The sequence below is a fragment of the Triticum urartu genome, chromosome 6A (genome assembly GCF_056163025.1).
Source record: "Triticum urartu cultivar PI428250 chromosome 6A, HENAU_Tu73, whole genome shotgun sequence".
Classification (NCBI taxonomy): domain Eukaryota; kingdom Viridiplantae; phylum Streptophyta; class Magnoliopsida; order Poales; family Poaceae; genus Triticum; species Triticum urartu.
In genome coordinates, this window is record NC_141878.1 from 571,168,510 (window position 1) to 571,183,050 (window position 14,541).

At 42.7% G+C, this 14,541-nt stretch overlaps 1 protein-coding gene across 1 annotated transcript; it reads left to right on the plus strand.

The window, feature by feature from the left end:
- Positions 1–2,565: 2,565 nt before the first annotated feature.
- Positions 2,566–8,845, plus strand: LOC125515173 (vacuolar fusion protein MON1 homolog). The gene is given in 15 exon segments (XM_048680611.2): positions 2,566–2,969; positions 3,388–3,464; positions 3,559–3,630; positions 3,727–3,766; positions 3,954–4,055; positions 4,187–4,308; positions 4,403–4,535; positions 5,664–5,755; positions 5,831–5,912; positions 6,095–6,159; positions 6,277–6,564; positions 6,651–6,742; positions 7,997–8,061; positions 8,535–8,626; positions 8,721–8,845. Coding segments are annotated over 15 exon segments (1,680 nt in total). The 5' UTR covers positions 2,566–2,642; the 3' UTR covers positions 8,752–8,845.
- The last annotated feature ends 5,696 nt before the right edge of the window (positions 8,846–14,541 follow it).

Below are 14,541 nucleotides of genomic sequence, written 5' to 3' on the forward strand. Positions count from 1 at the left end.
CCCGTTACGTCTCTCCCTCGTAGTATAGGCGAAGCCCTGCTACTGTGACGCCCTGCATCCACCACCACGCCGTCGTGCTGCTGGATCTTCATCAACCTCTCCTCCTCCCCTTGCTGGATCAAGAAGGAGGAGACGTCTCCCGTCCCGTACGTGTGTTGAACGCGGAGGTGCCGTCCGTTCGGCGCTTGGTCATCGGTGATTTGGATCACGTCGTGTTCGACTACATCATCACCGTTCTTTGAACGCTTCCGCACGCGATCTACAAAGGTATGTAGATGCATCTGATGACTCGTTGCTAGATGAACTCCTAGATGGATCTTGGTGAAACGAGTAGGAAAATTTTTGTTTTCTGCAACGTTCCCCAACAGGGCGATGACGGCGGCACGCCTTCGGCTTGCTTCAGTGCTTGTAGTCGTCGCTAGGTGGTCTACGAATCTGGATGCAATTTTTATTATTTCTGATGTTCGTTGTACTGCCATGATTGAAGATGAATAGATTGAAAGTTTTTTCGAAAAAAAACTGTGTTAGTGTGTAGACATCCAAGTACGTACATATACAAAGTCGCGGGCAACACAAGTCCTGATGAAGGCATGCACTAGGCAACCCTGCCATGCCATGCGCGTACAAAGTCGACCTAGCACAAGGCATGCGCTAGTGCGTGCGTTTGTGAATTTTCCTCCCTGTGTATCTCTAAACAGTAACTTAAAAAATCACTCATGAAAAAACTAAATAAATAAAGTATATAGTATAATCACGCAGAAGAAAAAGGAGGAAAAAAATATCTCCTCAAACACTTCTAGGCTTCTCTACTTTAAATTATCAAATCATGACATCTGCTAATTTTCTTAAAGATTGCGAGTTAGATTTTCTTGATGTTTCATCTTATACAGGTGTTAAGACTGTCAAGTAGACATGAAATCAACATGATAAGTTAATTAAGGGGAAAGATAGAGTAGTTTGATGACCCTACAAAGAAACAATGTTAAGCCAATGTACCCACATGATAATTTACAGTCCACGACAAATCAAATTAAGAAAGCTTAGTAACAAAAAAAACTAAGCAACTATACATTAGGGACTTTGGCTACTAAGCACTTTCATGCAATTAGTACCTCGTCTAAGCACCTAAGCATTGGAAGAGGCTTTCGATAGAGCGGTTATCATTCTTAAAAAAATGTGTCTACGTCATCCGTTGAGGATGGTGATCCTAGTAGTTTGTTCATATTCTCGTTGCAAGGTTCTATGTGAAGACTGTACCCGAAGATTGAAAGCCATCGTCGTGCTCACTTCTGCCCTCCCCCCGCTTGAGATCTGGCCACGTGATGCCCTCCCTTACCAGATCTGGCGAGAGCAACTCTAACAACCTCCGTCTCCATGGATCTCGTGTTGCAGCTCCCGTCGGCGGCCTCAAGACCATCTAGGCGTTGGCTTCCACGTGTCAGCGTGGTGGACTTCATCCCCATGGATCTGGTGTTGTGGCTCTCCCCGGCGGCCTAAGACCATCTAGGCGGTGGCTTCCATGCGTGAGCGTGATGGACTCGTGGTCCTGTGCGTCGAGGCCGTCACCAGTCCAGTTGCGTACTGGTTGTATTTCTTTTTGTAAAACGGATACGATTTTGTATAAAAATCGATGTGTTGTATGCACTATGCACGGGCTGAGAAAATTGATGAAATTTGCTATCGTATTGTACTCCGAGGAAAATATTGATATGTGTATCTTTGCCGGGCTCCAGGCTTCGGGCTTTTTGCTCCGGGCAGGCTCGGGCTTGATTGCAGCAGAAGTTTCGGGCTTTGGGCTGGGCTCGAGCTGAAGTTTATAGGATCGGGTTTTGACAAGCCCGGCCCTAGAACTGCCTAGGTTTAGAGCAAAGGCACTGAGGCTGGAATTTGAGCCGAGTCGAGCCAGCTCGGCTCGACTCGCTAGAGATCGTTTCGTTAACGAGCTAGCTCGACTCGACTCGTTATTATAACGAGCTCAAACATAAGATTGGGTTGACTCGTATAACTCACGAGCTGGCTTGTTTAGCTTGTTAAACTCGTTAAAGATATAAATATAAAACCTTCAAAATTATAAAAATAATTATGTATATATTAAATATATATCACTAAACAGTAGTAATTTTCTTGTAACGCATGAGTTCTCTAGGCGGCTGGGCCTTCAACGGCTAGGCCTTGTGTTATGCGCCTGAAACATAGGATGCTGAGTGGTCGATCTTTTTTTGCATTTAAAGTGGCTGATCTTTTGTACCGAGCCTAATGAGTTAGGCTAGTGCTCGTGAGATTGACTTATTTAACTTGGTCTATAAACGATCTTAAACTAAAACTCGGTTCGACTCGTTATTCTTCGAGTTCGAGTCGATTCCACCCAAGTCACGAGCTACTCGTTTAGCTCGCGAGCTTTGAGCTTTTTCTCCAGCGCTAAAAGGCACCGTTCAACTTAACCCATCCACCACTAAAAAAAAACTTAACCCATCCGTATCTGCCCTCCAATCCTAATCGAACGGCCGACCGTGAATCGAAGCAAAATCGCCTCAGTACTTGGCCATTTCTCATTTCTCAGCGAGCTGGCCGAGTCGTTTGTCTCCCGTGCCCGCCGCGGAGGAGAAGCTCCGGTCCCTTCCCCCGGCCTCCCCGCCGTGGCCATGGATCCAGACCCCGCCGACGAGAACCCCCTCGCCGCCCTCTCTCTCCGCGGCTCCGACCTGCCCGCGCACTTCGCTGCCGGCCACGAGATCGACGAGGAGGACGAGGACGATGGATATGCGACGGCCGCCGCCCGGAGGGAGGGGCTCGACGAAGGGGACGGAGACGCCGGCACGACCAGCCCCAGAAGCAGCGGCTAAGCCGGCGAGCGGGGCAGCAGCCTCGCCTCCAGCACCGGCGCCGGCGGCATCGAGGAGCCCGACGCCTCCCCGCCCCTCGGCCCCGGCGCCGAGGACTGGGCGCAGGGCAAGAAGCACGCCGACGAGGTGCTCCCTGCCCTGTTACATCTCCTTATACTGCAGGCACCATTGCTATTCACCTACACATGGAGTCTTGTTTGTCTCTTGAGCTACATCAATCATCTACTTACTAATTATGAATTATTTACCCCTCAGTTCATTCTTCATTGGTGATTTGGATGCCCAGCGATGCCATTAGTTAAGTACTCCCTCCGTTCCAAAATAAGTATCTTAACTTTGTACTAGCTCTAGTACAAATTTATACTAAGCTCAAGACACTTATTTTGGGACGGAGGAAGTAGCATGTAGCTTTAGTGATGATGCGCATCCATGCTCACTCGTAAATGTATTTACTCATCTAAAAACTACCAAACTCGAAATGTTTTACTCTAGTTGCTACCGCTGGAGTTGTACCCTGAGTGTGTTCCTTTCCTCGATGTTCCAGGACGATGGTTCAGCTTCATGGCGGAAGAGGAAAAAACATTTCTTCTTGAGCAATTCTGGCAAGCCAATATACTCTAGGTAAGGTAAGATCACTTATGCAAAAATGATTCATGATACAGTTTGCCAGGAAAAACCATAACATCCCATTCCCTTCATCTTGTTTGACTTCTAGGTATGGAGATGAGCACAAGTTAGCTGGGTTTTCTGCTACATTGCAGGCGATTGTTTCTTTTGTTGACAACAGGTATGCAACGATTAGATTTGACTGCCTTAACCTTCTCCTGTGGGCTGCGCTAAATTTTTTTTCCCCTCTTGGTGATATTCTTTTGTTTTTATCCAGTGCTGACCATATCAAATTTGTGAGAGCCGGAAAACATCAGGTCAAGTGGCCTTCATTATCTACAATTTACTCTGTTCACTTGATCTTAGTTCAGACGGACAATGCATGCGTTCTTCGATCGAGGCCCGAACAAGCAGACACCACTTAAGATGGACATTTCACTTGCAAACCCTTTTATGTACTAACTGTATTATACTAAGTTGATTGTACACTCTCCTTCCTTACAGATAGTTTTCCTTGTCAAAGGTCCTATATATTTAGTTTGTATAAGCTCCACCGAAGAGTCATTTGAAGGATTGAGGGGACAACTAGAGCTCATGTATGGTCAGGTGCTTCCACTGCTGCATTCATCTTTACACATTTGAATTTCTTGTATTTTTATTGAGGTTATTATACAGCCATGTGTGTCCATTCCTATCCTGAATTCCTGATTTCTCTGTCTGAAACCACAAACTTGCAGGTGTTGCTTATTTTGACAAAGTCGGTCAACAGGTGCTTTGAGAAGAATCCCAAATTTGATATGGCACCACTTTTAGGTGGCACAGATGTGGTTTTCCGATCTCTTATACATGCGTGCAGCTGGTCAGCTTGTTTCCTTTTCCTTTCCATGGATCGCATCTTAATTCATTTTGGACTTTAGTGCTTAAAATTGATATCTTACTGAACCATTACACAGGAATCCTGCTACATTTCTTCATGCATACACATGCCTTCCCCTCGCCCAAGCAACAAGACAGGCTGCTAGCGCAGCTTTGCAGGACATTGCTGATTCAGGAGTTCTATTTGCACTATTGATGTGTGATCACAAGGTTTGTCCAATTTCCTGCCATGACTTTCATTTGATACTAACCCCATTTGACGTATTCATCTAACTGTACTGAGGCTATGCTTATTTGGTAAGATGTAACACTTGGCTTATTATAGTTACTTCTGAACACTCTTTAGGTGCCACTCGAACTTTCTAGAGCTTTATATAACATGGGCATAAAACTTATTTTATCGTCAGTCAGTCACGTCTTTTACCATCTCCACAGTGATATTCCACATTTCTGAGAACTTCTGTAGAAAGCTTGCCATTTGTGTTCTTTGATATCGCCATATTAGAATCTTCGATCTCTCCAGTAGAGTCAATGGCTGTTCTCCAGTAGTATACAGCTTTTGTGCTTGTAGCTTGACAAAGGGTGCCAGTACCATTATAGATTGCTCCTTCTAGTGCTATTATTTGTTATCGTGTGCTTCTGGCATCCCATAAGGCACCAAACTTTATTGCTAGTGTTTGGAGACATTTAACATAGATCGTTTATTTTCCTTAGTCCTATGTGTTTGTGTTTGTGAGAGCTACATTCATTGTTAATCTCAGGTTTGTCCAATTTCCTGTCAGAACTTCCATTGTGCTACTTAGTTCATTTGACTCTTTAATCATACTGTGCTGGAATCCTGCTTGTGCTAAAATGAAACACGTTTCTTACTATAGTTACTCCTCAATACACTTTAGGTGCCACTTGAGCTTTCTAAAGGTTCATACAGCAGTATCATTAATCTTACTTTCTCGTCAGTTAATCTGTTACATCTTTCACCATATCCAAGCTGATATACCACATTTCTGAGAATTTCTGTAGAAGGCCTGCCATTTTTGTTCTTTGGTATCAGATGTTTTCAATCTCTCCAGCAGAGTCAATGACTTCCGTGCTCAGTAGCTTGACAAACGGTACCAGTACCAATATAGATTGCTCCTTGCTCATGCTAATGGTAGTTATTATGTGCTTCTAGCCAATTGCGTCTGTGATCCCATCACGAGACACAGAACTTTGCCATGCCAAATATTGCACTTTGATTGCAACTTTGCTAGTCTATGGAGATGGATAACATAAATCATTTATTTTCCTTACTCCTCTGCGTTCATGTTTCTGAGAGCTACGATTTTGGTTAATTTTCAGGTTATTAGTCTTGTGGGATTGCAAAATGCAACTTTGCATCCTGATGATATATTACTACTTGCAAATTTCATATTGTCCTCCGAATCTTTTAGGTAATCTTCACATACTATCTCAAATGAAAAACCTTGGCCTGCAACCATCTTACAAGTTTGGTCTGTTTAATGCAGGACTTCGGAGTCTTTTTCACCCATATGCTTGCCAAGATACAGTCCTATGGCCTACCTATACGCTTATGTTCATTTTTTTGATGTGAGTAGAATAGGTGCATCTGAATATGCATGCTCACGTCAGTGTGCCGGCAATATCTTCATTCTGAGAATCATGATGCATGTCTTACGACACAGATGGAAACTTGTACTCCATATTTTATTTTTTAGTTTAGGTTTGAGATAGTCATTTTCTTATATTAACTAATCTCTTCTCCATGGCAGGAAAATACTTACTTGACTCTTCTTACTCCGAGATCAGATGCCTTCTATGATTTGAAAGATTCAAGGTGGGCTGCACAATGAAATGTCGAGTACTCAGTTAAAATATCACAAGATACTGAGTGCACGCTGCCTACCATGTACTATGGAACTGAGACAACTATTCTTTTGTGAACAATGTCTAGGGCCCGTATTCAGGATGTTCTATTGAAATCGAATGTCCTTCTTGAAGTACAAAGGTCTTTACATGAAAATGTACTTCGTGTTGAAGATGTCCCTATTGATCTTTCTTCTCAATTTACATCAGCTCCTGCACAGTCTTCTCAAGGCCTAAATTCTCAACCGTTGTCTTCTGATGAGGCAATTGGTGGACCAGCTGGGCTGTGGCATTTTATATACAAAAGTGTTTATCTTGACCAGTATGTATCATCTGAGTTTGCCTTGCCTATAAGAAATCCAAAGCAACAGAAGAGGTATTAAAATATTGGTGACAGTACTCCTACATTGTTTACTTCCGTATTACTGAACTGTCTTTTGAGAGAAAACCTGATGTGTGCAGATTGTACAAGGCTTATCAAAAGGTTTATGCTTCCATGCATGATAAAGCAACTGGTCCACACAGAACTCAATTCAGAAAAGATGAGGATTATGGTGAGTTGCCCAGGCACACTCCACATCTTACTCCATGCGTTCGGAATTTTTTGACAGATCTGATTGTTTCAGTTAGTTGATTCCTCCAAGTCCAGCTAAAATTCTGACTTCAGATTTTTATGCATGACAAATTGCACATTTTTATGGCAAATTATGTTGTCGCCAGGATGAAAAATTTATCTAGCCTGGCAATTCCTGGAAAAAAACCGAAGATGCAAGAGTTCACCATGCTTGTTAAAGGAAATTGTCATCCTCACGACAACATAATTTGCCATCTTGGATGTTCGATTTGCCATGCTAAAAATCTGACGTTCGATTTCTAGCGAAATCCTTATATAATGTGTAGGTAGCAACTATAGAAATATGCAATTCGTTCTTAGTGTATTTTTCTGCTCTGTTGGCCAATTAGTCACTACTAATTAAGATGCCGTTGGGATCTAGATATCATCACATCAAATAATTTATCTGGAAACAAAGGGATGTATAAACTGAATTTGCAGAATAATAAAGACAGATTTGATCAAGCTCCACTCATGTCCATAACTCTATGGTTATATGTTAGTGTCTGGGAGCATAGTTGAACTAGAAACTATATAAGATTTTAGTTTGATTGTTGTTGTACCTGGACCCTGTTATAGGGACGAAAGTCGTGGCCATTTAATGACATGTTCTACCTTCGAGAGAGATGAAACTATTACCTTTTATATTCTAGTTGCTATGTGATTCTAATACCTACACAGATTTTTCTTATTCACATGACACAGTTGTGCAATCTGAACTTCTGCAAGCATAGCGCTGTGAAAAAAAAAAAACTTCTGCAGTCTTAGCTATTTAAGCAGACACTGCTCTGAAACCAGCAGGGGCATATAGTATGCAGGGAAATAATAGCTTGTAGGAGTACATCTTTACTTTAAGATCGGTTTTTGAATGTTTACAAATACAGCCAAAGGTGCAGTATGCTGTTCTATTTTACGTTGAATTAAAACCACTTAATGCGAAGACCTGGAACCATCAGAGGATCAGTAGAATAATCCATTCTGTTCACATAGGCGCATGCCTGTAGCTGTAGGGAGCATAACTGGTAGCTGTTACGAGGCGGCAGATATCTCATTGCTTGCTGCAGTTGTGGTTCTGTGGCATTGATGTCCCAGGAGTACCTGCGCCGTCGAAGTTACTAGCTCAAGCATGCTGTTTCCTGTTTGCCTAAGCGTTTCAAGTTATTTTGTTACACAACCAATTTCCCTTTTGTTGCAGTTATGTTTAGTTGGATAACCCAGGATTTTGAGCTGTTTGCAGCCTTCAGTCCACTGGCTGACAAGGTTGGCATCTATCTGCCTACATCTTCTATATCTAAATAGCTAGCCCCCACTAACTATTTCTCTCAACATGCAAGAATGCCACATCATCCCATAGCATGCATGAGAAAAGGCCCACCTCCACTATCATATGTCTCCCAATATGCAAGCATGTCACTTCATCATTAAACATGCATGAAAAAAAGACTCATCTCAACATGCAAACATTCAAGAGAATTTTCATTCTACTATGCTATTTATAGTTAATAAAAAAATTGCAATTATATAGTAATCAAACATAATAAATTATATGTATTTTCAGTTTTAGCTTTTTATATTATTACTTCAGTTATTCATTATTCATACAACGAATCACATTGAAATATGTTGCAAAATATTCCCGCAACAACGTTCAGTGATGCGACCAATGCATCATTTATAGTAATACTGTCCTGATGTATGTAATCTTACTTTGGGTACACGCATTTTGCTTGCAGACCCAAGCCATCAGGATATGCAACAGAGTATGCCAGTGGATCATGGATCTCCAAGACCGAGTGTTCATACACGGAGAAAGCACCATTGCCTGGTGATATTTTGTCTTGTATGTAAACTCATGTACTTCTGTTTTGCTTCTTTCGTCGAATTTTTTCATGATTCGTGTGCTTACCATACTGACACAGGCAATACCATCACTGTTGGGGAGATGTATGAGGTTTCACTTTCTCTTTAACACTATTACAAATGTAAATGTGCCCCCTTTTTTATTCATGATCATTGTTCAGGCCAAGTTAAGGCCGTTTTTGTCTCTCTTTAACATTATTCATGATCATGGGCGATCTTGTCGATGCTGCGATCCATCGGGCACCATTTCTTATTTCTATGTATACTTGGTCTGTAACCTTCTAATTCCCCATGGAATCCAAATTAATACTTCCTCCGTTCCTAAATGTAAGTTTTTTTAGACATTTCAAATGGACAACAACATATGGATGTATGTAAACATGTTTTGGAGTTTAGATTCATTCATTTTGCTCCGTATGTAGTCACTTGTTGGAATCTCTAGAAAGACTTATATTCGGGAACTAAGGGAGTGCATCATTTATATAGGTTTGGAGAACCTTATTTTTCCCCCTGTATGTTCAATCAATTCAGGAAAGTTAAGTCTAAAAATTACAGTATAAAACTTTTTATGGCAGCTGGCACCTTGGTGTCTTTTGTGATAGTACATGATTGGCGTCTGAGATAAGTCTGAAAATATACCTGTTTCAAGTAGCTTCAACGAGTAGAAAATGTTGGTGAGAGAGAGAAGGTCCGGCTGCACCTGCCACGAGAAGGTTCCGATATGACGGGCTTGGGGACCGGCTGCACCTGCTGCGGTTTGCGCCACCGCGCCGGCCCTGCCACGAGAAGGTTCTCCAGCAGAGACCACACCTCCATCACTGCCTAAAGTAGCTGCCCTTGCTATGTACTGTATTGTAGTACTTAACATTGTAACTGGAATGAGGCATACTTGAGACTTCTCTGTGTTGGTCTGTGCATACTTGCCAAAGTACACATCACAATTGGAGGATACGGCAAGGGTTATTTCCATTCAACATGGTTGGCAGCGTGGCAAGGGTTATTTTCATCCAACATGGTTGTCAGCGTGATCTACGGATCGGTCCTCCGTCACCATAAGCGATCTATAATCCCTTTATGATAAGATAATAAATAATAATAATATTTTCCACCTCTAACCGGAAGGAAAGGCCCCCGCGTCGTCCAGCGGGCGACTCGGGGGGCACAACCGCCGCCGCCGTACTAGGCTTCCTCCACCTCCTCTCCCCCTCGCCGCCGCTGGCCGGGGCCGCCGGGGCAAAGCCCCTCGCGGTGGTCGGCAGCGGCGGGAGCTCTCCAACGCGTGCGTCTCCTACTCCAAAGCCCTAGCTCGATTGGATCTTGCCGCTCGTGCATGGCTCGGCCTGTCGCCGCCGTCCTGGCTGGGCGTCCTGCCGCGACTCTTCCCCGGCCTTGGCGGATTCCGGCCTCAACGTCCAGCCGCGTGGGCATGGTCCCTGCCGCCATCGGGGTTCAGATCTGGACTGGCATGACAGTGATGACCATGGGCCTCGGCTGCCGCTGGCGTACAACAGTGTGGTGGAGCTCGATTGCTCCATGGTTGTGCTGGGGTAGTCGCGTCCTCGCGGATGCCGGCTGGACCGGTTATTTTTGCGGATTCGGCTTCCTCATATCCGGCGGCTGTGACGGCAACGGATGGCCACTCCGACCTGCGGCGGCAACATCACTGCTGATTTTGGTGACCATCGAAAGGTCTTTGTGAGGGATCATCTTCCTAGATCATATGGTTTGCCTTCAGCGGTGATATGCAATCTACAGACGATGACTTGACGCATAGGGTATGGTTGTGCAGCAGTGGCGAACGGTTTCTTAACCCAGCTACATGTAGCTCCTGAGATTGTGAAAAAGTGATGGCAACAATACATGATTGACTTCAACGAGCTTCGAGGTGAAAACCTAGGTCTCACCCGAGTTGGTTATATCTGGCAATGGTGATGTCTTTGCATCGTTACCTTGTTGAAGGCATTGCTTGGAAATGCTCGGATTGGTTCTTCAAGATGAAAGCCTAGACTCTGACCTATGGTGGTTGGATCCGGTGACGGTGGCGCTTGAGCATCGCTCCCTTCTTGAAGGCGTTGTTGTTGAAGAATCTCGATGTCCTTGTGGTGTTATGAGATGGTTGGTGCGGATATGGTTATAGTTATAGTTTGCCGATCGCGGATTTGATCGCTTCAGACTTTTTTTCCCTCGCTCGGGCATAGCAATGGTCTTATATGACTTTGCTATTTGCTAGCGTGTTTTTTTGTTGTGTTAGTGTTGGCTATGTGCATCCTAACTATGCAAAGGCAGGGCGTGTGCTCATTATGTTTGTATCGGCTTGATGCTTTATTTTGAGATAATAAAACCCACCCTTTGTCGAAAAATAATCCCTTTATGATTACTACTTTTTGCAATTTTGTGTTTTTCTCCTTTTGCGAACCTATTGCGGCTGTGCTCATCTTAGTTAGAGCATCTCCAACACGCGCCCAAAAAATGTGTCACACGCTAAAAGTGTGCCGGAGACAAAAAAAACAATGCTCCAGCAGACGCAGTAAAATAGAGCGCACACGCTAAAAGCGGTATCCCAGGCTGCAAATTTTGGGTGTTGGAATGTGCGCGCTGCAAAATTTGGGCTGCTGTAGGTGTGGCCGTCGGACTGGGCGCAGTGTTTTTATGCATCTGGAAAACCTCTTTGTTGCTCCCGCGCAAAAGGACTATGTTGGTGCTGTAAAAGAATTATACCGCGCCGAGGCCCTGTTGAAGATGCTCTTATGCAGAAGATGGGTGTAATGCTCTAATCTATTGAGTAATGAAGCGCTCTTTGTCGAAAAAACCTCATGAAACCTTGCTGAGAAGTTGAAGTTAAAATTTTGCGGAACAATAATATGGATATGCACGAGTGTCCAATCATAATCACTACTCCCTCTGTAGGTGTTTAGAACACTAAAAGTTCTTATATTAGTTTACGGAAGGAGTACTTATTAATATCCTTTTCCATAGCACAACAGCAAAACTTGTACTCCCGCCTAAAGAAATATAAAAACGACGTACGAACCGGGCTAAACTATACCCAGTTGCAGTTTTGGAGATGCATCTTTAATTAGACAGGTTCAAAGCACAAGATAAGATTGTAGTAGCACCTAACGCTGATCGTGCACGCTAGAAACGTCTTGGGATGCGAGGCATCTTGACGTGCAGAGGCAGGTGGTGCCATCACGCGCTTCAAAGTTCTACTGTTAACATTTTTTGTTCAGTAAAAAAGGAGTGCTATCATCTTTTTGTGTGTGAAGGGCAGCGGTATACGTGTAAGTAGCATCATTTTCGGTGAAGCCCTAGATACTGTTTCCTATTCTCATATAGGTCACTGACGGAGTCTGAAGTAAATATTCTCACGTAAGTAGAACCTGCTGCGGGTCTTGGAAAGCATGTACTCCTTTTGTTCCTAAATATAAGTCCTTTTAGAGATTTTAATATGAAATATATGAAACATAATGAGTGAATCTACACTCTAGAATACATCTATATACATCTTTATAGTTGAAATTCCTAAAAAGGTTTATATTTAGAAACAAAGAAAGTACATACGACAGACAGGTGAGCCTTGTTGTGTGTTCCATATATATATATATATATATATATATATATATATATATATATATATGTATATGGACGTGGGTTTTTTTATGCCTTAACAACATCTTTTATTTAATACTAGCAAATATGCCCGTGCGTTGCAATGGGAGACAAAAAATTATGGCTGACCAAATAAAAATGACTCAATATCCCTGATGTATGGCGAATCAACCTGTGGTTGAGTTGGTTAGATGGACAGTGGTATCCCCAACCCACCAGGGTTCAAATCCTGGTGCTCGCATTATTCCTGGATTCATTTTAGGATTTTCCTGCGATGTGCTTTCAGTGAGAGGAGACGTTTCCGAGGCGCCTACGGTGACTTCGTAAATCTCAAGATGATATGCCGGCTCAGTCTTTCGGAGGTGCTCATAGGGGTAGGGTGTGCGTGTGTGCGTTCATAGGAGTGAGTGTATGCGCGTGTATATGAGCGCTTTGTGTCTGTACTGATGCTCAAAAGAAATATCCTGATGTATGAGCATACTCTATTTTAACATAGTGGCTCACCATGTTGCCATTTATTTATTTTTCTCACCCTAGTCGATGATAGTCGCGATGTCCACGTGATCACAATGCATTCCGCGGTAAATCTCAAGACTATGAATTTGCCAGCGCATGCCACACTTATCATTATGTTGCGCATAATTAACATTTTAAAAAAAATCATGAACATTAGTTTTGTTTATAATTTTTTAAAATGTATGAACCGGTTTCAAATTCATTAACATTTTTTGACTCAACAAAGTATTTTTGAATCGACAAACTTTTTTGAAAAAAATTGTGGAACAAATTTTATAAAACAAATTTTTACTTTTATTTTTGTGAATGGACGTTTTTTTAGATTCCCGAATATATTTTGAATACACGATCATTTTTTCAAAATCATGAACATGATTTTATTTCCCGACCATTTTTTCCAAATTGTGATTTTTTATAATTTTGTGAACAGTTTTGCAAAAACACCAACATTTTTTGAATCTGCAAATTTTTTATGATTTTCTAAACATTTTTGAATTCACATATATTTTTATGATTTCTCAAACAATATTTTTGAAAACTCGCAACTTTTAGAATATTAAAATCCCGAATTAATTTAAATAAGAAATAAGAAAGAAAAAATGAGAAAAGAAATACAAAAATGAAAAAAAAACAGGGGAGTAAAGCCCTGGACATGGGTGAGAAAAGAAAGATAATTGTGGAAGCTGGTATTTGAACCCTGATCTTGTTGCTACGGCATCAATCAGCCAACCACTCTGCTACGCATCATTCTATACCTTATTCTCGTCGCGCCGCTATATGACCAAGGAGGCGGTGATATTTGGTCCGAAAACTTGAATCGTTTTCCCACTTATGGATAGCATTGGTGGATAAATTTTACCAACTTAAAGGGTAATTTTAATGACGGACAACCAAAAGCGATAGCCGTTTTATTAATAGGTAAAGAATAAGTACAGAGCATACCCACGTCCACGGAAACGACCGTGAACGGCACTGATCTCAAACAACAACAATACACAACTGGATTTAAAAAGAAGAGCTACAACAAGGAGATCGATGCGCAACATCATGACTAGCTAACAGTACTTTCAAAGGCGTACTTCATCAGGGAACCGACTTCAGCGAATCATAAAGCACGAGTTAGAAATGCAGTTGCAGTTAGGGTTCGTGCATGGAGTCCACCTGCATGATCCACAGTAGTAGCGCTGCTGCTGCACTCCCTCCTCAGTCACCATGACGATGGTCTCGTTTGAAACCCGCGGCAGGCGAGCCATGGCCGTTGGAGCCACCGCGAGCTGCAAAAGCACCATTGCAGCCACCAGAGCCACCGCGCCGACGGCCTTGTTGCCAATCTTCATACTGCGAGCTAGACTAGCGTATTGTGATTTGGTAGGTCTGTTCGTGTTTGATCTGCTCAGCTCCTATCGTTGTCAGCCCTTTTATAGGCAGCAGCGGCGAGATAAGATCGGAGCCTGCTCTCAAACTAAAATTATGTGAACCGGTTTTAAATACATCTCGGAGATTGATGGCAGTACGAATGGATACAAAACATGGGAGTATGGGATGATGGGTGTAATTGCCATGTGATTTTCTTTTGTCTTTTGACTCTTGCAGCGTGTTTGGTTCAGGGGAATTAGAGATGGGGAATGGGAGTTGAGGGGTAAGGAGATTAAAAATCCACTGTTTGATTAGAGGGAATGGGAGTTTAAGTGGGAAGGGGACTAAGAGTTGGGAAAGCCAATTCCCACTGATTTCTTTCCAGGGGGTACCCTGTTA